The 26,437-nt window shown below is 52.8% G+C and overlaps 1 protein-coding gene across 2 annotated transcripts; it reads right to left on the bottom strand.

Annotated features, from left to right (window-relative positions):
- Positions 1-149: 149 nt before the first annotated feature.
- CARM1 (coactivator associated arginine methyltransferase 1) lies at positions 150-26,437 on the bottom strand. Of its 2 annotated transcripts, none has more exons than XM_078876833.1 (16): positions 26,264-26,437; positions 11,191-11,316; positions 10,406-10,512; positions 9,655-9,759; positions 9,114-9,224; positions 7,815-7,992; positions 7,134-7,224; positions 6,533-6,614; positions 5,878-5,963; positions 5,416-5,505; positions 4,875-5,012; positions 4,180-4,269; positions 3,451-3,548; positions 2,947-3,033; positions 2,600-2,668; positions 150-1,503 (listed from the first exon to the last, which is right to left on the bottom strand). In XM_078876833.1, exons 1-16 carry the CDS (start codon positions 26,406-26,408, stop codon positions 1,373-1,375), a joined length of 1,734 nt encoding a protein of 577 aa, XP_078732959.1. In that variant the 5' UTR covers positions 26,409-26,437; the 3' UTR covers positions 150-1,372. The 2 variants fall into 2 exon arrangements, with proteins under 2 accessions (XP_078732959.1, XP_078732960.1); XM_078876834.1 differs by lacking the exon at positions 26,264-26,437 and adding an exon at positions 23,064-23,264.

Below are 26,437 nucleotides of genomic sequence, written 5' to 3'. Positions count from 1 at the left end.
GCTCCCTCATGATAGGACTTATCCAGCAGCAGTGGTGCGAGGAATAAATTGCGGGGCTGTACCTTTAGACATTCTTTCGAAAAAACCAACGACTTAATTTACACATCCGCAGCTGGCAGCACAATGAGAAGCACACGTGACCAAGGGACTAACCATCGTACGCAACGATTTTATTGAAAACAGACCACCAAATTCCTTCCGATGAAGTAAAAAAAAGAAAACCATACTGCAGGAATAACTAATTTCCTTCCCCTCGCTCGAGACTCCCGTCGACGCGAGCCAGTGTAGCCCAGTAGGACGGCAACCTCCATCGCTTTATAATCGAACGAAAAAAATATTAACGGTACTAATCGACGATAAATTGTGTAGTAGCCTTAGCTTCCAAAATGCGCCCGGTATGGATTTTTGGCCCAATAGCATTAGGCGAGAGAACGTGCAACAGGGCTACATTAACCCACGGCCTCCATAAAGAATTCCATGATGGGGGGGGGGGGTGGCACCCATCAACCCCCAAGAATTTCACAAGTTCGTTAGCACGCACCAAAAAAGTTTAAAACGATACGTAGGGATCGTCTACACCGGCCGCGTGAACGGCAAAGCCACGAAGAGAGACACAGCCCCGGGCGTGGAGTTGCGACCAACACGACTCGTCGGGGCAAAACGTCTCCGTCCGTTAACTTCCTGAACCAAAGCGCCGCGTTGGGGCACGCGGGGTGCATTAAACTGCACCTGGAGCGAGCACGCACACAGCTTCGCTCTAACCGAGTGTGGCGAACCTGACGGACAGAGACCCGACCAGAGACCTTCAAAACCCAACACCAGCGTGTTGACTGGCAGAAACGTTCAGCTGTTGACACATTTGGTGGAGATAAAAAAAAAAATACGCGGGGAGTTGTGGGGGAGATGCGCAAGAACAAAACTAAAACAATAACTCAACAGACTCGTCGTCATCACGCGCAACGGCAGAGCTTAATGTCAACCGCTTCAATTATTTCCGCACACCCGGCATACCACATCCAGTACACATCTTTCACCATCGTCTGGTAAATCAGTCACGCGTAACCCTCCAGCCTTAGTAGCTACCCGGAAAACATTCGATGAGAAAATAAACCCTGCTTGCACACGTCATCAGCAGCAGTCAGACTTCCCCCATCCCGTACATCAGCAGCCGCCAAAGTTCAGAGTTCGTGGTGCCACGGGGTCTTCCCCGTGGACCCTGGAGAAGTCCGCAGTGCGCGGGGGAGACTCGGCACGTCCGTTGGTTTTGGGGGCAGGAGGGGGGGGCGTGGGTGGTTGCGGTGTCGGACGTTGGTCGCCACGCGGCAAGGGGGTTGTGGCGGCAGGGCGGGCGGGCGCTGGCCTGGCGCGGGCCTCAGCTGCCGTAGTGCACCACGGAGCTCGTGACCATGGACATGGGCGACGCCATGGAGATGGCGGCGCCCGACATGGAGAAGGGCACGTTCACCGGGTAGTAGGAGCTGCTGGGCTGCAGGCTCGACCCCCCTGCGCTCGCAAAACACCACGGCACAACGGTCACGCCCTGCCACGACAAGAACCCAGAGCGCCGCCGCCGCCTCTTCCTCCTCCGGCAGGCACGAGAATACGCAGCAGCAGCACGAGTAGGAGCAGCAGGAGCACGAGTAGGAGCAGCAGCAGCAGGAGCAGCAGCACGAGTAGGAGCAGCAGCAGGAGCAGCACGAGTAGGAGCAGCAGCAGCAGGAGCAGCAGCAGCAGGAGCAGCAGCACGAGTAGGAGCAGCAGCAGGAGCAGCACGAGTAGGAGCAGCAGCAGCAGGAGCAGCAGCACGAGTAGGAGCAGCAGCAGCAGGAGCAGCAGCACGAGTAGGAGCAGCAGCAGCAGGAGCAGCAGCACGAGTAGGAGCAGCAGCAGCACGAGTAGGAGCAGCAGCAGCACGAGTAGGAGCAGCAGCAGCACGAGTAGGAGCAGCAGCAGCACGAGTAGGAGCAGCAGCAGGAGCAGCAGCAGCAGCACGAGTAGGAGCAACACTTTCAGCGCTTGGCAGCAGCGGCGGCAGCAAGGAATCGGATTCAGATTGCGCTCACAAGGTTGGGCACAAGGAGGCGGGGGTCTTTGTGTCCACGTGTCACACTCGTATAGTTGTGTTTGCTCCGCAGCTTCTGGTGCACAGTCGCGCACGTGTGTGTGTGTGTGTGCGCGTGTACACGCTTGTGTTTTGACTCATGATGGCACGAAAACGCAAGGCCATGACAATATTTATCCGTGAGGATGTAATTATCGGTGGCGATCGTCGTCGGCGTCTCCGTAATTGTGCATCGGCACTCGCTGGACGGATTTCGTGGGCGGCTACGGACGTGGCAAAGCTCGCTAGACCGCGTTCGAGCGCGGCGTGGGAGACACACGTTCGCCTTCTACAAACGGAAGATTGCAAACTTTATTTTCAACCACGACACATCTCCCAACCTGTCACTTTTGCTTCCTGCCATACGAAAAGCAAAGACCGCTGGCGAGCGTAAACGCATTTACACGGGGGGGTTAAGCCTCGCTCTCTTTGGGTTTGCCGAGCCCAGGTTGGCTGCACTGACGTTGGGTGCGAGTGGTCGGAGCGAGCGCCACTCACCCTGCACGAAGCCCGTGCTCATGATGGAGCCCTGCCGCGCGGGGCTGTGGTTCACGATGCCCGCGTTCGCTGGGGAGCAAAGACAAAGACAGATTCCCCCCCCCCTGTATAGCAGACTGTAGGGGGCAAGTGCTGTTAGCGAGCGCCTATCAAGGGTGGCCACAGCCACGCCATGCGACGCCCGTGCACGTGTGCTCGCAAAGATAAAAACAATCGCAGACGACGACCTTATGAAAAGCAACGGAAATGAAATGCATGTGAAAAGGGGGGCTACTTGCTCCAAAGGCTGTCGGGGAAGGAGGTTCGTGCCGCCCCCCCCCCCCCGTCCTCGTAGCGCTGTGACTCACCGACGGGGATGAGGTTGTTGTGGGAGACGCCGAACCCCCCGGTCCCCATGACTGAGCTGAGGTCGTAGGCAGCTGGCATCACCCCGGCTGTGGGCAGAAAGACACACACGGACGGGAGAAGACCGTCAAGGCTGAGTTTGGGGAAGGTGGCCGGGTGGGTCAGTGATGCAGGAGTGGGCAAGTGAGCTAGTGGGCGGGTGAGCTAGTGGACGGGTGAAGTAGTGGACGGGTGAAGTAGTGGGCGGGTGAGCTAGTGAACGAGTAAGTGGTAAAGTTAAACGGGCAAAAAAACCGACGATGTATAGGCTAAACGAGTGAGCGGGTGAGTGTTCAAGCGGCCAGGTGGGTGGACAAGGCAGCACGCGAGTGTGCAAATGAGTGCGTGACTAGGTGGGTGATTGTGTGACTAGGTGGGTGATTGTGTGACTGAGCGTGTGACTGAGTGTGTGATTGACCGAGTGATTGAGAGCGAGTGAGTGAGAGCGATTGAGACGCGGTCGTTACCGGGTGCGACCCCGTAGGTGCCCGTTGAGTTCCACAGGTTCTCGGAGGGCGACGTGTACTGGGAGCCCGGGGGAGGGGAGGGGGCCGCTCCCGTGTACCTGCAAACAGAGAAGTCAGGTGACCCCCCCGCCCAACAATGAAACCACCCGTAACACGGGGGGTGGGTGACGATAAGTTGATACAATTAGAACAAATCTTTATTATAAAGTTGTCTTGCAATTAGGGACGTATCCTTGAGGCAATCGGCCACACTGTAATTGACATCTAAATTACACGCACCGATGCTGTCGGTGCGTGTAATTTAGATATCAATTACAAGTTACAAATGTCATTAAATTGCACAGGCCCTAAGCTAGTGCGGGGAGGCGGAACGTCGGGCATCGTCCCCCGTGACAACACGCACCGCCGATTAGCACGGCTGGCTACGTAGGGTGCGAAAGAAGTTCAACGTACGTGCATACAACCTGGACATGCATCGGACAGCCGTACACAGCACAAGCAGGAAAACCCCACGCGGTGATTTAGATTCCCTCCTCCACCCATCTTGCAAAGCTCTTCATAATAAAGGTTTATTTTTTCTAGATTTGAAGGTTTATTTTTTGTTTATTAAATTGCATAAATATGAATGCGCCGTTAACTCACTACCACAACCCAATAGTAAACAAAACGTGCCAACTAACTATACTTGAGCAAAGTAGTTGCAACACGGGGCGATGGACGGCCACACACCTGAAGAATGGGTTCTTGAGGTCGAGGAGGTTACGTGAGCGGGACCCCGTCTGGTCCATCGTGGCTTCGATCTCGATGTCGTAGCTCTGCCTGTGGTGACGAGGAGGAGGAGGAGGAACGAGGGGAAGGGGTGACGATGTGGCGCGCTGAATATGAATAAACGCACAATTTTGGCGACGCGCAGTGCGTTCTGTGCTAATTGAGAGGTTCATTAGATCCAGACGCGCGCGGAAAAGCACAGACAAGCGGGCAAGGTAGCCAGAATAGGCGCTACCAACAATTGCCCAAGCTCTGTGGCCCTACATTTGGATGTGTTTGGCACAACTCCTTTGACGAGTGTTTATATGCGAGAGGGGAAATCGGAGCAACCGAAGATAAACCCACGGGTCAAATTATTTGGGCATTGCAACGGCTGTGAGCGGTAAACTGTAGTGTGGTTATGCACGGTTGAGAGCGCGATGTGGCCGTGGTGTGTATGTGGTGTGGTTGGGAGTGCGATGTGGCTGAGGTGTGGTTCAGTGGTGTGGTTGGGAGTGCGATGTAGCTGAGGTGTGGTGCAGTGGTGTGGTTGGGAGTGCGATGTAACTGAGGTGTGGTGCAGTGGTGTGGTTGAGAGTGCGATGTGGCCGTGATGTGTATGTGGTGTGGTTGGGAGTGCAATGTGGCTGAGGTGTGGTGCAGTGGTGTGGCCGCACCTCTTGTTGGCGGAAAGCACCACGGTTCCGGAGAGCGTGTCGCCCTCCTTGGCGAAGAGCGGCGTCTGTAGGAGGCACCTAACCTGGTACCAGTGAGTGAGCGGCTCCGTGGGGGAGGTGGACAGCCACACCGTCACCCTGCACCCACACCACCACAACGTGTCAGTGTACAAAGATCTCCCGTACAGCCTCAACAGACTCTTGGGGCAAATGCCGTTAGCGAGTAGCACCTCTGAAGGCAAGAAAGGCACACGAGGTGGTGGGGTGGCCAGCACTACGCCCAGCAATGTTTACACACTGCGCGAGGTACTCCTGTTGAGGCTGAGGCAACCTAGGGGAGGCCCAGGACCAGTTCAGATGATGTCACTGGTGTTGCCAATGAGCAGGAATTAAACTCGGGCTGCCGGGATCGTAGCACAGCGTGCTAACCGCTACACCACCGCTCCCACCTCAGTGTACACACGCACACAGTTTTATTACTAATGCTGGCCATGTGAAAAAGGACTTGGTGGGAACGGGGGGGGGGCAGGGGGGTGCGTACATCGATCCGATGAAGGCGACGTCGAACCAGAAGGCGAGGCCGTGAACGAGACCAGACTGGTTCATGTGGAACTTGAATGGGATCTCCAACCTGCGGACGCACATGAACATGTACAATCACACGTGAACACTCGCGCAAAGTACACGGAAACAAACATGCGTATAGACACACACATATTACCACATAAGGACAAAGACCCCCCCCCCCACTCCCGTGTAGCCTTAACAGACTGTTTGGGGCAAGTGCTGTTAGCGAGTAGCACCTATGAAGGCTGGCACTGGACACGATGGTATGGGTGACCACCAGGCCCAGCCGCCTTTGTCTCCTCAGTGGCGATGTTTACACGCTAGATGTTATTTACGCGTGACCGCGAGAGATGACATTTGCTTCGGGAGAGGTCTTCCATCCAGCAGTGGATTGATCACGGCTGAAGATGATGATGATTGCAAGGAATATTCACACCTGTGCAGATCTTCCTCCTTGGCATCCAGGAAGTTGACCGTGTACTTCATGGACTTCGCCATCAAGATCCGGATGTCAAACGTGTCCTGCGGAAACACACGGTATGTGCGCGCGTGTGAGAGGAGGGACTCGCCGACTCGCCCCCCGCCGATGGACGAACTCTCGAACCGCGGACGAGGCTCGCGACGATACGGAGACCCCCGCACGACGCATCGCGCCATGTTGCCAGCCACGGCAACTGCCCCGTCCGTTTTCGTAAAATGTCGCACAGTCGAGATTGTCATCCGACGTTTAATTTTTGTTCCGATACTGTGTGGTTTCACCAACAAAAACGTGTACAAAGTGACGATCGCAATAATTCAAATGTGTAAAAATTAACTGCGAGTATCAGTAAACGTTGGCGCTTTGCAATTACGTTACACCGTTAATGTCGCGGTTCATTTGACGAACCAACTGTTTTGGTCGTGCAACTGACGGCACGTGCATTACAAGCATGACACTTTTGCGGTGCCCCACCACCGTGGAACCGCGCGCTACCCTCACTGCCGGCTCCGATCACTCTGTCCACCAAGGCGCTGCCCACCGGCTCGCTCGTCATCCTTCGCACACGACCGCACGACTCGCGGAAGACGGCCAAGCGGTTTGGCGGACTCACCACGACCGGCTGACGGAAGTACTCCTCCACCGCCGCCGCCCTGAGGCTCGACAAGTCCACACCGTGGAAGGACTGCTGGTACCTGGCGCGACCGACGATACGTCCACAGATCACCAACCATTCCAATCAGCGCCATTCCGAACCAACGCCACCAACAAAATAATCACCGCCACCACCAACAACAATCATCACCAACACTCCAACACCAGACAATCGCCACCATCATCATCGCCAACACTCCAACTTTACCAATGACGTAGTTATCACCATCCCTGACACCGTGATCAGACACCACCATCAGACACATTCACATCAAGTGGTCCAGCCTGATCAGGTGGAAACGATTTTATCCATCTCAGAAGGGCAACAACGAGGATGACGAAAATGCCGATGTTTAAAAAAAATAAAAACTCTACTCGTGAAAAGAACGGAGCAATCGGCGTCCCTCCCCCCTGCTGAAAAAACTTAGCAGGACACCCAAAAAAACAACGGGCTGAGACTCCGCGTGGGTAAACGAGCGTGATGACGATGGCGTAATAATGACGACGTTGATGTCAATGACGACGACGGTGTTCCAGTTGAGCTTCTTCGTCGTCCTCACCAGAAGTTGGCCTTGGTGAACTGCTCCATGTAGAGCTGCTCGTCCGTGAAAGGGGCCAAGTGGACATCACCCAGGGTCGGGAATAGGTTACCTGTGCAAAGACAAAGATCCCCCGTGTAGCTTTAACAGACTGTTGGGGCAAGTGCTGTTAGCAGACTGTTGGTACGAGAGGGGGTGGGTGGCCAGCACCACGCCCGACCACCTTTGTCTCCCCAGCGGCGATGTTTACACACCGCACCAGGTACTCATTACAGGCTGAGTCGACCTAGGGGAGGCCCATGACTGGTTCAGATAATCGTCACTGATGATGGCTGCGGGTTCGTAGCTCACTCACCGCTATACTATCACACATGCCCACATGGCAAGATCAGCTCACCCGTACAGACAACGCCAGTGAGATAAATGTGTTACCTGGAGACCAGCTTCCTCAAAAGCTGCACTGTGGAGACGGGACCGAGTGAGTTTTTAACTCGGTCCGACTGGGGTCCATGGTCAACAGCCCAGGCCAAGTCTATCGTCGTCATCATTATTATGATGAATAATCGTTAGCCATGTGGACGTCAGCACATTTTGCCAAAAAACTACAAAACTGCAGGAAAACGGGAACGGGTCCTGCGCCACTCTGGAACGGGGTCCCGAGTAGCGCCGGGGGGGGGGGGGGGTTGGTGTTCCACCGCGCACCTCCAGCCTTGAGCCACTTCTTGGCGTGCAGGTAGCTCTCCAGCATGCGCTCGTTGAAGAGCATGTAGCCCATGGGCTCCGAGACGATGACGTCCACCTCCTCGGGGATGGTCACCTCCTCCACCTTGCCCGGGATGACCACCACGCGCTCCTGCAGGTTGTTGCTACGCACCAGCAGCTGCGGAGAGCGCGTGGGGAGGGGCACGGCATCGCGGGCACGACGGCCGGAGCGACAACGATCACCAAATGAGGTTCCAATGGTGTAAATGCTTCACCCCGAGCTCTCATACTCTAATGGTGCATTGTCTTTGAGTTGTGCGCCTTTTGGCGTAATCTGGTCCAACCCATGTGAGACTAGGCTCTAAGGAAAGCTGCCTCGGGTGTGGACCAATCAACTTCAAGGACAGTGCATACATCATCAGAGTTATGTTATTTGTTTGCATTATGGCTGCAGGTATTGTGGTCTATGCAAACATGAATCCTTGTAAAAAAAGGTGTCAGTTTTGTTGCCAGATAGAAGGGTAAAAAACCAATTATCAACGATCACCATTTTTGTTTTTGATAAGAGCTGCCCCCCCTCGGTAGGCCGGGGCATCTCACAGCGCTTTAACATCTCACATCTCAACCCAAACACATTTTTAAAGGCCCCCCCCTCCCCCAGTGGCAGCTGGCCCTGTGTGTCAGGGATAGCTGCAAGGTGACACGGCACCCACACATGTCATTAGTACACCCAGTCGGGGGCGATGACTGCTGCTGTGTAATCACAATTGAGTAATATGCGGCGTCATTTTAAAATTTTAACCCTGATGCTGACCCACGATGGCCTACCATCGCGAATTATGTCAAGCGATCTATGTTATGGTCATTTCACCCGCAGTATTAACCAGGGCTGCCGCTGGCTTGAATCTAGCGGCTGCCCTTGCTACAATCCTGCCCTGGCTAACGCTGGACCGCGTCACCAACCCCAAGTCACAACTCGTCACAAACCACGAACACCATCATCACCACTGCCGCCATCACCACAACCATCACCACCTACACTATTATCATCACCACCTCCATCATCACCACCACAGCCATCATCACAACCATCACCACCTACACAGTTATCACCACCTCCATCATCACCACTGCCACCATCATCACAACCATCACCACCTACAATGTCATCATCACCACCACCACCACCACCACCGCCGCCGCCATCATCTCAACGCCACCACCACCGTCGCAGGGGGGAACGAGAAAGTTCCGCGTCTTCATTCAGCGAGCTGCGCGTGGGCCTCACTCGCCGCTCACCTCGGCGTGCTGCGCCATCGTGCTCGCCTCCACCGCGTAGACCTTGCGGGCGCCGGCCTGCACGGCGAAGAACGACAGGATTCCCGAGCCACAGCCCACGTCCAGCACCACCTGCGATGGGCACGGGGAGGAGCGGGGGGGTCACGGGGAGGAGTGTGGGGGGTGCGGGGGGGGGAACGAGGAACAAGGGGGGGGCACGGGGTGGAGTGGGGAGATGCAGGGAGGAGCAGGGAGAGATGCAGGGAGGAATGGGGTGGAGATGGGAGACGTAGGCAGAGCAGAGAGGAATGGAAAGGAGCAAGGAGGAGCCCATAATTTTACTCACAATCGAATAACGGATTCGTCGTTTAATCACGAGTAACGCGCAACTGCATCGCGCAAGAGTTCCAACGATTACAACACCACCCCCACCCTTTTATTATCCTTCTGTCACAACAGAGCGTGTCATTGGTGAAAGAGTCTGAATGTACAGAGGTACGGATCTGCGGCTGTGTGGATATACAGAGCTACGGATTTGCGGATGTACGGATTTGGGCCTCGCCTTGTCCTTGAAGTCGAGGTGGTTGTGCAGGATGGCGCGCTGGTAGGTGCCCGTGCGCACGTAGTCCTGCATCATGTTCTGCTGCTGCGACAGGTAGCCATAGAACTGCACACACGCGCGCAGGATGAGGAGGACAAGAGCGGCCGTTTATACCTCGCCGCCGCATAATCCTCAGAACTACTAAAACATAAACGAATTGTGTGGTCATCTTCTTGGTTCTTTCGGTAAAGTCACGTAGAAGGGAAATAATAAAAATAAAGCATAATAAAATAATTCTCACGACGTTTCGGCCACAACGCAAACAGCCGTCCTCAGGTGAAGAACAGGTCTGTCGGGAAGACGCTGTTTTATTTTTATTATTTCCCTTCTACGCGACTTTACCGAAAGAACCAAGAAGACAGACTCACACTGGCGAGAAGATATTATATTCACACCGTCAAGCGACCAAACAGCAATGGATGTTGGGAGGGCATCGGTGGCCAGGGTGGAATTGCTGCGGCAGTAGGTAGGGGGGCGTGCTGAAGGGTGAGGTGAAATAAAAGAGAGGCTGATTTGTGTCATCAGCTTTAAATCAGAATTGTGTGGTGCTGCTGCACGAACACAAATGAAAAAAAAAAACTTTACACGTTCGCCAAATAACACCGTGACCTTAATAGAAAAACAAGATAATCGGCGACGTTTCGTAACGGGAGGCGTTGCTGGGGACAGAGCGAGCGTCGCTCCGTAGGGGCGCGACGCGCGTGACGCACACCTGAAAGTACTGCACCGCTGACGATTCCTCGGTGCGCTCGCTGAACACCGAGTGCTCCAGGTTGTGGCCGCGGCAGTTCTTGAGGATGTTGTGGAAGGAGCATAGCTCTGTCACACGGGAGAGACAGCGGAGGAGGAGAGCACAGGACCGGTCTCACCATCATTAGGGGATCATCGGTGCCATGTGGCAAACGGAGTTGGAAGCAGCGGTTGAAGCATGGTGGCTCGCAATCGGAAGGCTGCCCAATACGGAACGCTAAGCAGGCCCGAGCCTGGATAGTGCATGGTTGAGTCACCACCGTGCGCGTGTGCATATTGTAGATGCAGTGTGTGGCAAGTGCTGCCTGTCCCATCGTCCGATACAGACACAACCCAGCGGATGGAGCAGCAGTTGCCGCGACAGCGAGGTCTGTGGTTATCGAGGGACAGGTTTGGGAATTGTTAGCGGGACCCGCTTGCTCGCCCACTCGCCCGCCTGCTCGCCCACCCTCCTGCTCGCCCACCCACACTCTCGCCCGCTCGCCCACCCACACTCTCTCGCCCACCCACCCACCCACACTCTCTCGCCCACCCACCCATCGTCATTCACCCTCTCACCCGTTCACTTACCCACTCTGCCGTCCGCCTGCCTGCTCGACCACCCACCCACCCCGCTCACTCGCTCACCCTCTCACACTCTCACCCGCCCACCCACCCGCTCACTCGCTCACCCTCTCACCTGCCCACCCACTCGCTCACCCTCTCACCTGCCCGCCCACCCATTCACTCCCTCGCCCGCCTGCTCACCGTTGGGCGTGGGGAAGCAGAAGAGGACGCTGTTCACGCCGAGCGTGATGAGGAAGGACTGCTTCCCGACGCGGCAGCACTCCGTGTCTCTGCTCACCGAGCATTTGAACATGCACACGCCGTTCGCTGGGGAGACGCGAGCATGGGGCGGGGGGTGGGGTAAGAGAGAGAAAAGGGCGAGCGTCAGACAGGTGTGCGGTACGACGGCACTGCACGTGCGGTCAACGTTGCTGGCGTTGGCAGGATTATTATTCCTAACACGAGCAAGAATCTTCCTGTGGACACCGCCGCTGTCGACCAAACACCAGTGTTTACCAGGGTACGAAACATATTCTTTGGGTCTCTCGGTAAAGTCACGTAGATAGGTTCAATGAAAATAACAAAAAACTACGACGTTTCGATCGCAACACAAGCATTATCAGGAACGATCGAAACGTCGTAGTTTTTTGTTATTTTCTTTGAACCCAAAGAATATCAATTCCTGCAGTCACGAAAGCTTTAGTTTACGAAACATTACTTTTGCACTGTACAGCTCTCCCCGGGTTGTACCACGCGTCGTTGTTTTGGCACGATGCCCGGCGTTTCGCTCCAAGTGCCTGGAGCGTCTTCGTTGAATCCCCGATTCCTGGCGCCTTACGATGGCACGGTGCAGTTTTGACCGAGCAAGCCAAATCGGTCGATCCACCAACTCATCGGAAAACACATTGCAATCGTTGCCTCCTACTGCGAAGACTTTTTGAAGGACCCTCTTTTTGAAAAAAGTTTTGATAATCGGCGAGGCTTTTCTGGGAAAACAAGCATGATGAAGATCAAAAATATAACCCAACTGGATTTGAATAGCATGACTTTTGGAAATTATAATTGATTCCCAACACGATTAAGGAAAAATAAATCGACAATCGAGAAACAATCTGATTTTAAACAATTTTGTTTAACCGTGTAAGGCCCACTCAGCTGTATAGCTCTTTTCCAGAAGCGACATGGCTACAAATGATAGCCTAAGTGGCTTATCATGTGGAAATGTAAAGCAGCCAAACACTTTACACGCACATTGATTCTAAATGTGGAGAGAGAAACCAGAGGACCCGGGAGAAAAATCCACACGCCCGCAGGGAGAACGTGCAGACTCCAAACATACAGCAGGCGTCAGGGTCGGGATCGAACCCACGACCTCCTGTATATCAGGCAACGGAGATAACGTCTTTCCACCGATTCCAGAACACGGACCGCGCACGTGCGTGGCAGAAGCACGTTCGCCGTGTCATCATTGATACGGTGGGGCCTGGTGCGACAATTAGCCACCACAGCGATATATATATTTTTTTGCCAAATCGGTATTTTATTTAATGGCGAGAGTAGGGAGTGACTAAAGAGCGTGGGTGTCGCGGGGGATGAAGACGATTTGCATTGTCAGCAGCAGCACTATGAGCATTGTCAGCAAGCAGAATCGTAAAGATCATCAGTATCATCAGCATAACCACGATCAGCAGCATCCACATAATTATACATGAGCAGCAGTATTTAGCATCATCAAAACCACGATCAGCAGCTTCCAAATCATCGTAATTAGCATCGTTGGGAGCAGAATAAGCATCATGAGCAGCAGAATAAGTAATAGCAGCAAAATTGCCAGCATCATCAGCAGTCGTAGAGCAGCATCATCAGCAGTCTTGTGTATTGGTTGGATGAATAAAACATGCACAAATCTGTTCCCTGAGGCCACTCGAAATCAACAGTTTATTTAACAATTCACCATATTAACATTCACTTCACTGTTCAATTAAGTGCAGCGTACTCAACGAGAGGCGTTTAACACTTTTTTTTTACGGCATTGATACAAATCTATAGTCTACATTCTTACAAATGAAACCCTGACCTACTCTCCTGCCCAAGATGATGAGCGTTTTTCTGCATTTTTCTCAGAGGACTGCACTCAGGGCACACAGCGTGCGGCAGGAGGCGGCAACGAGGAACGCGTAATGGACTTCATTCAATGACGGGCAACGGGACTCATCGGTCCCGCAAAAAAAAAAACTAAATATCTGTACGGAAAACACTTTTTAAAAAACACGTTCAACTAGCCACGTTTGTTCATGTGACAGCTTTAATAAACGGCTGTGTCAGGTGGAGGAGGGTGAACAGCCCCATATTACTTCCGCAAATCGACCCCAAAATACATTCCTGCGGAGGGAGCTGGTAGGATCGTTGGGTTGCTCGGTCAATAGCCAGGGTCAACGGCGGCGTGGTGTATTCCGCAAATATGGCCGACTGTGAGGGCGGGCACAAGCCGGCGTGAGTAGGTTAAACGTTGAGTTTTATAAGGGCACCACGGGGTGGACAGCCACACCCCACCCAGCCCCACCCTTCCCACCCAGCCCCTCCCCACCCTCCCCTCTCCACCCAGCCCCACCCCTCCCATTTTTGTATGCACGACGGACGGACACAATAATCCCCTGTGGGCTGGTGGAACCAGGTGGCTCCTACCAGTATAAAACTAATCCTAATATTTGGTCAAGACCAGGTGTGGCTTAAGAGGTCAGAGTGTTGAGCTGGAACCACCGAGACCCCCGGGGGTTTGAATCCATGTTTCAGCCACTGACTGATTAAACAGAGTTCTCAAGAGTAAATTTCGATTTAAAGCTTTCGTGACTGCAGGGATTCATCTTCTTGGTTCTTTCGGTAAAGTCACGTAGAATGGAAACGTGACTTTACCGAAAGAACCAAGAAGATTCTCAAGAGTAGTGAGTTAATGGTCTCTTTCCAGTCACCAATGACTGCACACAAACCCCCCTCACCATCACACTGCTGGGTTCTACACTTAACGTGGCATTTCAATCATTCATTGAACACGGAGGAATGGTACAGGAGGTGTTCTTTTGACAACCATGTTACAGGGAGTTATTGGTCAATCCACTGCTGCATGAGTACCTCCCCACACCGTGCGGCTCGTGTTTGTCGATCTGACCACACCTCACCACGTCGATCAATGCCGGTTGGTGGGAGGCCGGGAGCACAGACGTGGGTGCATATGAACATTACAACTTGACATGCGTGGTGGTCACCCATCCTGGTACTATCCCGGCTCAACCCCGCTTAGCTTCTGGGATCCGATGAGATCAAGGCTCATTCTGTGTGATACGGTCACAGGTTCGTGCAGATTAACCGAGGTACGGTGGTGTCGCCTGGTCTATAGGAGGTCATGGGATCGATCGCAACCCTGATGCCTGCTGTATATTTGGAGTTTGCGTGTCTCTCTCCCTGCGGTCACGTGCATTTTTGCTCCGGGTCCCCTGGTTTTTCCCTTTAGAGTATTTGGCTGCTATAAATTGCCACGTGACAAGCCACTTCGTTGAGCTATAACTTGTGGCCAGGTGCTATAGAGCTTGGTGGGCTTTATCTGGTAAAAAAGAATAAGATTGGTTTTAGATTGGGGAAACTTTCATCCAGCAGTGGCTTGACCACGGCTGCCAGGTCGGTACAAATCCACCTACAGCTCCGAGCGCTCGGTGAAAACCGCCCGCGGGGGAAACGTCGCGGATCCCTCCTCTCCGCGCAGTGTCACGTGACGTCGATTAGCGTCGCTTCGCATTAGGCAGCGGGGACAACGCGGGGCTGCCGCACACACAGAAAGCTCTCTCTCCCGTCGGAGAAGCGCGCACGCAAACAAAACGCGCCACTGGTCGAACATTCAGCAGCGATAAGCAAACGCTCCGCACGTTTCGTTTGTCAAACAAATGTCACGAGCGCCCGTCGTCACGTCATACGTATGATTACCCGTTGTCATTTGTTTATTGCGCACGAGTGTACGCGCGAGAGGTGTGTGCGCGTGCTATGAACCTGGCAGTCCGAGTTCGAATCCCGCTCGCGGCCAAAACCAGTGACGATAATCTGACCCGGTCCTGGGCCTCTTCCTAGGTCGACTCAGCCTCAAAAGGAGTACGTGGTGCGGTGTGTCAACATCGCCACTCGCCAAACAAAGGCGGCAGGGCGTGGTGCTGGTCACCCACGCCCTCGTGTGCCGTGCCTGCCTTCATAGGTGGTGCTCGCAAACAAAAAAACAGCACTTGCCACAAGTCTGTTAAGGCTATAGGGGGGATATTTGTCTTTGTGTGTGGTGGGGGGGGCGCAAGTATGCAGTGGTGGCAGTGGCGTGGCGTAGTTGGCATGGGCCCCAGCGCAAGGTATGAAACGAACCCCCCCCCCACCTATCATCCACCGTGTTTCAATTCTCCCTCACCCACTCCCACCCCCACACCTCCATCCACCTCCCCCTACCCCACAATCTGTATAGCCCAGCACCTGGGGGCCCCTGTAGTCCACGGGCCCCTGCGCAAAAACTTAACAGCTACGCAATTCACGGAGATGAGAACGGAGCTCGCGATGGACGGGCACGGGGAAAGTCTTGGAAGGCAGAGGGCATCCGTCTCTTTCCACATCCTTCTCCGAAAAGGAAAAAAACACCTGCCCTTCTACCGAATAACGAAATGCCCGTGGGCGTCGATGCGTTCCCCCCCACCCCCGACTCCGCATCCCCCGTCGCTAACGATCCGTTCCAGCCGTCAAATCGAACGGGAACGCAGAGAAAGCGCGGCAATTACGTTGCGGGCGCGAGGACCGCAGAGACGCGTGCAAAACAAAAACCACCCCCAAAACCGCCACCCCGCCCCATCGATTTACAAACACGGGCGGGCACCACAATGCGGTCTTTGTAATCGCCGCGCGCCACGAGGGACACCGTGAACGCGGAGAGACGGAGCGTGTCCTCTCGCCCCCAAGGACCGCGAGCGGCGATTATTTCCATATTTACGCCGAGCTGAACGGGTGCCAGCGCGCTGTGCAGCCGCGCGTGCGATCACGGCGCAGAGAGAAAAACACGGAGGCCGCCCCCCCCTCCCATCCCTCTCCACCCCCCTCACCCTCCCCACCACGACCGCCACCGCACCGCCGGGTGAGCGGGCCTCGTGCGGTCACGGCGGCGGGGAAATCAATGCGACAGTCGATCGCCTCATTCGCGTTCGCTTGGGGAAACGCTCGCGCGGGGTCGAAGAGCACGGCGTGGAGGCACGGGAGCCCATGGAGGCCTCGCTGGGCGACATGCACGCGCCACAAGCCATACGGCAGGAGTGTTGTTTACACCGACAAGACATCAGGAGGTTTACGCTCAGAAGCGATCACATCAGGTTTACGCTCTTGAGATGACATCAGGGTTACGCTCAGACCAGTGCTCTCCCTCCACACCTCCGATTCGCACGAACAAAGTTCACCGTACATACTTACAGGAGTGACGTCATTAAATTTACACTGAAGCGGTTACATCACATATACCGCTCGTGAGCAATCACATCAGACTCACATTATGTTTTATTTTAATTGTATTATTTCCCTTCTACGTGACTTTAGCGAAAGAACCAAGAAGACAGACTCACACTGGCGAGAAGATATTATATTCACACCGTCAAGCGACCAAACAGCAATGGATGTTGGGAGGGCATCGGTGGCCAGGGTGGAATTGCTGCGGCAGTAGGTAAGAGGGGCGTGCTGAAGGGTGAGGTGGAGAGGAAATAAAAGAGAGGCTGATTTGTGTCATCAGCTCAAGCCCGCTCAGCTACAACGTTTAAGCCAAACGCTGAGCCGAGACCTCTCACCGATCGTCGCGCGCGTCCGCTTCGCCATTATAGTTCCATTACGAGCCCGGCAGAAAAACATCTAACAGACGCAATCTTGCCGCCTGAGCGAATAAAACCCGCGTAATAAGAGAATTGCAAGCGTGCGCATTTATTTTGGCCGAACCCTGCACTCGTCCCGATTTAAATCGCCACGTGCGGGTTTTTTCGTGTCCGCTCGTCAACCCAAGATGCCCCGGGCACTACTCCGGGCGTACTCAAGAGATCAACGGCAGGCTGTGCCCGCGGTAGAGCGTGGCGAAAGCTCCAGGGAAGATACGCGCTCGGATTACGCAGTTGTGCGTTGAGACGTTTTTTTTTGACCGCCTGGCACAGATGACGAATTCACGGATGCGTGACCCAGGGTAGAAACAGGGGGTGGGGGATGCGATGGGTTGTTCACTTACTATTATTATGCTGTTTATCCACAAAAGCTTTGTTGTCCTTCCCGCACACCTCGGATTAGCACGGTTGGCGACGTACGGTGCGAAACAAGTTGAACATGCATCGATACAAAGCCAAAACGAGCCTCGTTAAATTTTTTCAGGATTGCTGCCAAGTGTTCGCAGTAGGGGACGACTGCCACTAAGTGCGTGATCCCAATTGAGCCATTTGTGGGTAATTATTCAAATGTGGACAATAATGCCAGCGCACGATGGCCTACTCTATTTTGCGAACGGCGTCAGAGGATCTTTAACGACCACCGTGAGTGAAGCAGACGGGCACGCGGTAGTATTGTCATGGTGATGACACGCCGCAGTAATAACCAGGGCGGCCGCTGGATTCGAACCGTGGAACCTCTGCAACAGCGAGTGGCGAACGCGCTTCCCTCTGGGCCACACCACCACCATCACCACCCCACGGGATGGGAAAGCGTAGAGCGAGCCGATCAAGCAGCTTAAAGTGTTACTGTAATCTCTGGATTATAAGACGCACACTCGCCCCCCGCTCCCCCCTACCCCACTTATTGGGAGGAGGTGGGGGGGCGGGGTGCATCTTACAATACGGTAGCCATGCGCGAGTGGATGAGGCGAGATTCGTGCAACTCGGTCGACACCTGCAGCGCACACGTTTTGCGCCGCGCATCTTACTCACCGGAGCGTCTTGTGATCCCGAGAATACGGTAATGCGCCACACACCACGCCTGGTTCACTTGGAAGCATAAAGAGTGGCTATTAGATCACGATTACCCACACGCACACAAAGGTTCCTTTATGCCAACAGTAGGGGGCAGCATTGAGATGGTAACAAGCGACGACGGAGCCGCGTGCGGATATTTAAGGAATGTTTCGTGACGTCATTTATTAACGACCACCGTCTCATTTTCACCACGTGCAATGCGAATCTCTTGAAATAGAATTTTTTCTTTTACCGAATTCTTCTTCTTGTTGCTGAGCCCCTGACCTACAGAAAGAGACCCCCCCTCCCTCTGGGGACAAGAGAATATCTCCCTTGTGCTATCGGTTAATATTTCTCGCCAGAGGTGGGTAAAAACATTCACCCGAGCAAGATGTAATTATATAATATTGCGTTAGTTTAAAAAAACAAAACAATATTTATCAACGTAGCATCATCGTAGTTCGTGCAAATTGCGTATCTCTCACAATCGCCGAGTAGGAACCACACACACGAGCTGGAAGGGCAACAGCAATCAGGCGGCGAGAGCCAGGGCCAACAACAAATTGCCCAAGCTCCCGCAGTCCTCCATATATATGTGTTAGGATGTTTTTCAGTCAATTCATGAGCGATGCATGCGGGAGGAAACCGGAGCAGCCAGGAAAAACAAGCCCACCCTCGCGTGGAAATGGGGAGAGGTAACAGCCTATCCCACCCAGAAGGGACAGATGGAGATTGTCCTATACTTTGCTGTTAAGCGCATCCTCCAGGCAAGCCAGGGTACCCGGGCGCTTCTTCGTCGATGGCCACGGGAAGGAAGTTATGCGACATCTGCACGGTGGATTGACCCAAACCCTCGCTTGCTGCCTCCACAGCGCTGGATTACAAAGGCAGCCACGTGCAGCGCGCAAGCCACCAAATTACCAATTAAAGCGTGCATTGCGTGACTTTGGACGACAATTACGCATGTTTAGCTAATTAAATTACAAGCGCAAATTAGATGTACGGGACGAGCGCTTTTTGCAGTTGTGTCGCGCGTTGCCGGGCACGATGGCCAACGCTTGGCTCCACACATCCGGAGGGGGGGGCGGGGAGTGGTGGGGGTTTCTCCAGGAACCGCATCATCGCTGTTGCCCGACGTTTCGCTCCATTTTTTCGCTCGGATAGCCTTCTTCAAGCACGCCGAGCGAAACGTCGGAACACTGCGCCGAACGGCACCCGGTAAAAAAAATAAACCCCAACGGCGGCATCGGAGAGCCGTACCGGTGGCGCAACCACGAAAAGGCCCGCTCGCGATAAGAGAACTTCGCAATCTCGTCGGCAAACTCCCCCCAACGAGCTGCCAGACCACATCGCGCACCGCGCTCTGAACTTCACCACCGCGCACACCGTCCAGATGTCAGCAATTTGGACGCGGCCGTGATAAAGCACCAGCCCACGCCGTCAACGAGCCTCCCCCCTCCTCCTCTTACCATCTATAAACTATCTTCACTGGTTCTTTCGGTAAAGTCACGTAGAATGGAAATAATAAAATAATAAAAATAAAACATAATAAAATACAATTTTCACGACGTTTCGGCCACAACACAAGCAGCCGTCCTCAGGTGAAGAACAGGTCTGCCGAGAAGACAGAGTCTGAATGACAGACCTGTTCTTCACCTGACGGCTGCTTGCGTTGTGGCCGAAACGTCGTGAGAATTATTTTATGTTTTATTTTTATTATTTTATCATTTCCATTCTACATGACTTTACCGAAAGAACCAAGAAGATGAATCCCTGCAGTCACGAAAGCTTTAAATCGAAATCTATAAACTACTAAACAATTATTTTTTATTTTATCAAGTTAAGGCCCACCTGAGCTATTATTCAGAAGTGACCTGGCTATCGCAAACGATAGCTCAACGAAGCGACTTAACACGTGGTCATTTAGAACAGCCAAATACTCTAAACGCACGTTTCCAAATGGAGGAAAAAGCCGGAGGACCCAGAGAACAATCCACGGGACCACGGGGAGAACATGCAAACTCCAAATATACAGCAGGCGTCAGGGTTGGGATCTAACCCACGACCTCCCGTATAGCAGGCGAGCAAGTTAACATCTTGCCACCTGATCTTTCACACGAATCTGTTTTTACAAGAGCTATTAAGACCCAGGTAGGGGAGGTGGGGGAAAGAGGAGGGGGTTGCTTTATGGCCTATATATGCAATTCATTTGCCAACAGAGTCGTAACGCAACCACAATCACGGGCTGGGAGGGCACAAGGTCCTGTTGTCGGCCTCGGGGCATCGGCCTGGCCCACACGGCAAGAGCCTTCGTGTCGCCTTGCGCTGCCAGCGGCACCGATGAAGCATTTCACGCGACGCCTGTTCATCAAGGTCGTAACGTTCGTTCTGTAGCTGTAAATCAGAATCTTTATTTATCCGCGACAAATCCGATGAGCTATCAAGCTCTTTTTTTCACAGATGTCCAGTAAGGCACGAGAGTACGTCCGCCGCGGAGATGGAGTGGTGAAATCGGCTCGTGTGTGGCGAGTGGATAGATGGCGTAGTTGGGGAGGTCATTCATCCACCAGTAGATTGACAAAGAGACTGCTGTACATCAGCGCTGTGCACACGTGCATTTGCCTCGCGATAATTGTTCACGATACGTCACGAAGCCTTTGGTCTATTTCGCGATATTGCTATTAATGCAATATGACGTTTCCCGGAACTTTGCAACTGCATTTCGCAATTTGATCGCATTGTATCTGTGTGCGCTTTGCTCCACTTCCAGTGTGAATAACGATGAAGCAAAAAGTTTCTCCGGCTGCGGTTCACTCCAACACAAATCCTGCCGTGAACCTACAACTATCCATCATAACTGTACACAACCTAGAATGCTTTCAATAATGCACACGCTGCGAGAAATAGGCATACAATTAAATTAACTACAAACGTTACGAAGCCGTATAACCGCCGTAATGTCAATCGCCCGGGAATTATTTTCAGCAAAATACTAAACTTTATGGGTAAACAGCGATTGACTTAAGAGACTTAAATAGTTCCATTGTTATTTCATATATATTGTTAGAAAATAAAACATGGGGAAAAAAATCGCAACGATAGTCACGATGCAATGGTATTTTTCAAAAACGAAGGATACGATTACGACAAACATTATATACAGTAAAACCTTGGATTGCGAGTAACTTGGTCTGCGAGTGTTTTGCAAGACGAGCAAATTTTTTAAATAAATATTAATTTGATAAACGAGCGAGGTCTTGCAATACGAGTAGTACGTGTATATGCTTTGTCTGCCGAGCGTCACGTGATCACAACTGAGATACGAGTGCTTTGGATTACAAACACGTTTCCGGAACGAATTATGCTCGCAATCAAAGGTTTTACTGTACTCGATTTTTGCCTGTCCAAGGACGGGTGTATTGCAGTAAATCTGAAACTTGCAGGCGAAAAGCAGACCGCCACGTGATATTCATTGCATCAATTCGTGTGCAATTTGTAAGGGCGCAGTGACAGACCAATTTCATTTTAAGGTTATAATCCCTTGTTCATCACGACGTCCTTTTTACTTTGATGTCTCAACAGCGTTACGGAGATCGCGTGACGTGGCCTTTGTTGTGAGGGTTGTAAGTTGATGCCGAGGAGGGGGGAGGAGGCGCCTCGCCCCCCCCCATGTGGAGTGACGTCACCCGCTAATTAATATTAATGGCTGGGGGGGTGTCCATTTGGAAGACGTCACCTGTTCATGATTATTAATGTGGGGGGCTGTTCGATGTGGAGTGACGTCACCTGCTCATGATTATTGAGGGAGGGTGCTACGAGTGGAGTTATATCATCCGCTCATGATTATTAATGAAGGGGGAGGGTCCATGTGGAGGACGTCACCTGTTCATGAATATTAATGAGGGGGGCTGGCCGACGTGGAGTGACGTCACACGCAGGACACAGACATTCTTGGCTCATAGTAGTGAATTAGAGTGTTTGATTTATCACAATTATTGCCGTATCACCACAACCCGACTGGACAACGGTCGGCCTGATGTGACCGTGAATGAGGATGACCATTTTGAGCAAAGAGAGACTGACCGACATTCTGCATTCTTTCTACTCCTGAATAAAAGGGCCATCGCCTGAAACGTCAGTAAATCAGATATTTTTATGTTATCATCATCTTCATCATCTGCCATGGTCAAGCTCTACTGCTGGATGGAGGCCTCTACAAGCCACCGCCACCCTCTCGCGATCCTGCGATGTAATTGTCCACCTATCACCTGCGTACAAGTCGGTGGTTATTTCTCCATCTCTCTTAGTTGGCCGTGCCCCCACATTTTTGTTTTCGTTACCCTACTAATAAATGAAACTCAATTTAAACACGCGTACAGTTCGCGAGCACCTGTTAAGACCGTGGGTGTGTGTGGTGTGGCTCACATCAATCCTAACCGCCTTTGTCTCCCCCATCAGTATGCCGATGTGTGCACACTTCTTAACTGCACACCAGGTAGCAATGATCAGTCGTGGTTATCTACTCATGGATTAAGGCCTACTGCATTGTGGCCCTGTGGTGAAACAACTCCGTCTCAGCCCCTACACACGATCTGATTTCGGCACTCCATCTCCACGGCGGTCACCCTCGCCGCCTAGCACCCGATTACGAGTCGGTGTTATTGCTCAGTCTCCCTCGGCGGACACGCCCCAAATATTTTTTGTTTTCGTTTTTCAACGTCAGTGGAATTAGCCCGGAGGGTGCGGTGCGTGAATGGGTCCAGTGGGCAGGTGAAGCGTCGCAAAAACTAGTTTTGGGGCGATGCTTTCTCGCGGTCCATTGTCTTCCCGCCGGTACGACGCTTACGTGGCGTGGCCGTCTGTGGACTGGGGTTTCCAGCTTCACGAGAGATCCGGCGGATAAAGTTCAAGCAACAGCAACCGGCAGCTCTCAACGACCGGCTTTGTTGTTGCTGCTCCCCTAGCGCACGTGCGTCAATCCACTGCTGGATGAGCGCGCTAACCGCGGTGCAAGCCCCGTCGCCCTTCGCTAGAAAAGACAAAGGGGCTCGTGCGCAGTGGTCGCCACACCGCACTGCAAACCCCGCTTACCAGAGTTCAATTCCTCGCTAATCGCCAACACCAGTAGCAAATATCTGAACCGGTCCTGGGGCCTCCCCACCCTAGGTCGAGTCGACTTGAAACGAGTACCTGGTGTGGTGCGTGCAAAACATCATCAAAACTGGGGAGACAAAGGCGGCCCAGGCATGTTCGCACTCCACACCAGCCATTGGTGGCCTTCATGGGTGTTCGCCAACAGCACTTTCCAAAGTGTTGAAACACCGTCCCCGGCCGCCTTTGTCTCTCCCAGCAATCGCACCCATGCACACGGCACCAAGCAGTGCTTGATAAGGGTCATTAATTGTCAGCCATGATCTATCCACTGCTGGGCGTAGGGTATCTCCTCCCTACGCTAATGACATCCCCTCGGTCCAGGTGATGTAACAATGCATATCATTCGCATGCACATGAGCAGACGACCACCCTAAGGGTGGCCTTTTCTCCACTGTGGCTCTAATTCCATTTCAAGTCTAGACATTGAGTATCGAGGTAGTCGTAATAAGAGACAGTTTCATATTCTTGGTTCTTTTGGTAAAGTCACGTAGAATGGAAATAACAAAATAATAAAAATATAAAACAATAAAATTATCACGACGTTTCGACTGCAACACAAGCAATCACCATCAGGTGTGAAATCCACTGTGATTGCTTGTGTTGCAGTCGAAACGTCATGAGAATTTTATTGTTTTATATTTTATTATTTCCCTTCTACGTGACTTTACCGAAAGAACCAAGAATATGAACCCCTGCAGTCACGAAAGCTTTAAATAAAAAATAAACAGTTTATTTGGTGATACTGCTGCTGCACACCTGTCAACCCCCATCAGTGCCCTACCTTATTACAGACCAATTCAGACCTTATTGGTCATCCCGTGCCCCTTTTAAATCTCAACGTTCATCCTACAAAGTCACATCACAAGGGACACATCGACAAACATTCTGTTGCCCGTATTGAAATGGCTGTACGCCGTATGGACCTGAAAACTCAATTTCCCTACACAAGAACACGGGGTAACCCATATGGGTTGACATGTACGCTGCTGCTGCTGCTTCGTTGGCAGTGGCGCAGAAGCACAATTAACAAAATTGAACCCAAGGCATTCGTCCAGCATACAGTACACTGTGGCCTAAAGAGTAAAACATATATATAATCGGCGGCATTTCGGACAACGGCCCTTCTTCACAGCACATACATGTGAAGACGTGCACATCGGCATACTGGAACAAAGGCGGTTAGACCCAATAATAATGTTATTATTAATTACGTCCGATTAGCATGGCTGTCTACGTACGTTGCAAAAGAAGTTCAACATAGTTAAGATCTTAAGTTTTCGTGACTGCAATGTTCGATACTCTTTAGTTCTTTCGGTAAAGTCACGTAGGTATAAAATAAAATAATTTATTTTTTACTATTTAAATTTTATACCTACGTGACTTTACCGAAAGAACTAAAGAGTAAGTTCAACATACATATAGGAATAATAATGTGGTTTAACACGTAAGCTTTCGCGACCGTGTGTGTTTCCCACCCAGTCGCGTGTCGTTAACGACCCCCCCATAAAAAAAAACACATTTATTATGAATCACAATATTTTTACGCCGAGGCCCGGAATCGAACCCTGCAGGGCACCTGTGCGCTCACCACAGCGCCACCAACAGCACGTGAACAACAAGACCTGAACACACGCACGTGAACAACAAGACGTGTAAACCAGCACGTGAACAACAAGACGTGTAAACCAGCACGTGAACAACAAGACGTGAACAACAAGACGTGTAAACCAGCACGTGTACAACAAGACATGAACACACGCACGTGAACAACAAGACATGAACACACGCGAACAACAAGACATGAACAACAAGACGTGTAAACCAGCACGTGAACAACAAGACATGAACAGCACGTGAACAACAAGACATGAACAACAGCACGTGTAAACCAGGACGCGTACAACAGCACGTGGTGTGTGTGGGGAGCGGTAATGTTGTGGTTTGCGCGCTGCGCTACGGCAACCCGGGTGCAATTCCCGCTCGCGGCCACTAACACCGGAGAGGATTATCTGAACCGGTTCCTGGGCCTCCCCTAGGTCGACTCGGCCTCCAATGAGTACCCGGTGCGGTGTGTAGTAAACATCGCCACTGGGGAGACGAAGGCGGCCGGGCGTGGTGCTGTCCACCCACCCCCTCGTGTACCGTGCCGGCCTTCATAGGCCGACAGCCTGTTAAGGCTTTGTCACACCAATCCTGACCGCCTTTGTCTCCCCAGCAGTGTGCCGATGTGCACACGGCGTCTTAATCAGCCGCGGTTATCTACGAAGGCCTTGCTCACTGCGGGCGATGCGGCCCCTACACACGCGCACAGAGGCCCCATTTCTCCTCCACTCCATCAGCACAGCGGACGTACACCCAACGTGTCCCCTGCCAATCTAAGAATAATGTCACGCGATATGGGTGGGGGGGGCTCCGGGCTAATGTCGCAAACGTAATAAAACAACCGTAGCACGCTTAAACCATTAACAGCCATGCGCTAACCACACACACATGCACGAAGTTGCCTACCCCGTATAGGTGCGTCAACGAATTGAAGGCAGTGAACGATGCAACGTTGGAGCGACGTGGCTTGGCACCCCAGCCCGGCCGCCTTTGTCTCCCCGCGTAAGAGCTTCGTCGCACTTAGTGGGCAGGCCGAGAGAGATGGAATCCGTGTAGATATCGGTGGGAATCGATCTCATCACACGATGCTCTAACAGCCTTGTCCACACCACACACACCAAACACAGAGACGCCATTCGCCACGAGAGCGGCGGTGGCGCCTCGTGCCAGGCTAGGTGCACGCACATCTCGAGGCCACACTTCTGAGCGAAGCGGCTGATGATGATGGGGTGAGGGAGACACACAAATAAGTCGCTGGCAAAGTGATGAAAGGGACAGGCGCAGATGTTGTGTGTGTACGTCGATTGAGACACGAGGCACAAAGACACGCATGGACACCACCACCACCCGGGCGAGGGTATCAAACCCGTCCCCTCACGGCCGTGTTTGTCCCCCACATCCCAAAGGTCGTCAAGTCTCCATCATCATCATCACCACCGCGATGATGACGATGTCCCCTTGTTCTTATCAAGCGCTCACCACCAACCCCGCCGCCTCACGCACTCTCTCGCGGCACCCTTCACGCCACAGCTCACCGCCGCTTAGGGAGATGTCTGCGCAGTCCTGGCCCGTCTTCACCTCGAGGGTGAGCGGCTGATCGCCCGTGCGAGTCGCCTCCCCGCCATTCGTCTCGGCGCACAGCGAGCCCAGGCGAACGCCTTCAAACGTGGACGTCGCCATGTCGGCTCTCTCCCCCCTCCCCTCGTCCC

This window comes from Lampetra fluviatilis, chromosome 46, assembly GCF_964198595.1.
Source record: "Lampetra fluviatilis chromosome 46, kcLamFluv1.1, whole genome shotgun sequence".
Taxonomy (NCBI): domain Eukaryota; kingdom Metazoa; phylum Chordata; class Hyperoartia; order Petromyzontiformes; family Petromyzontidae; genus Lampetra; species Lampetra fluviatilis.
This window is presented reverse-complemented; position numbering and strand designations above follow the sequence as displayed.

Bases quoted from the DNA above. Each gene is read 5' to 3' on its own strand.
- CARM1 (XM_078876833.1), bottom strand. From the start codon at position 26,408: ATGGCGACGTCCACGTTTGAAGGCGTTCGCCTGGGCTCGCTGTGCGCC. The intron at 9,225-9,654 runs GCGAGGCCCAAA...TGCCCATCGCAG, and splicing joins ACCTCGACTTCAAGGACAAG to GTGGTGCTGGACGTGGGCTG. The intron at 1,504-2,599 runs GTGAGTGGCGCT...TTGCGAGCGCAG, and splicing joins GAGCACGGGCTTCGTGCAGG to GGGGGTCGAGCCTGCAGCCC.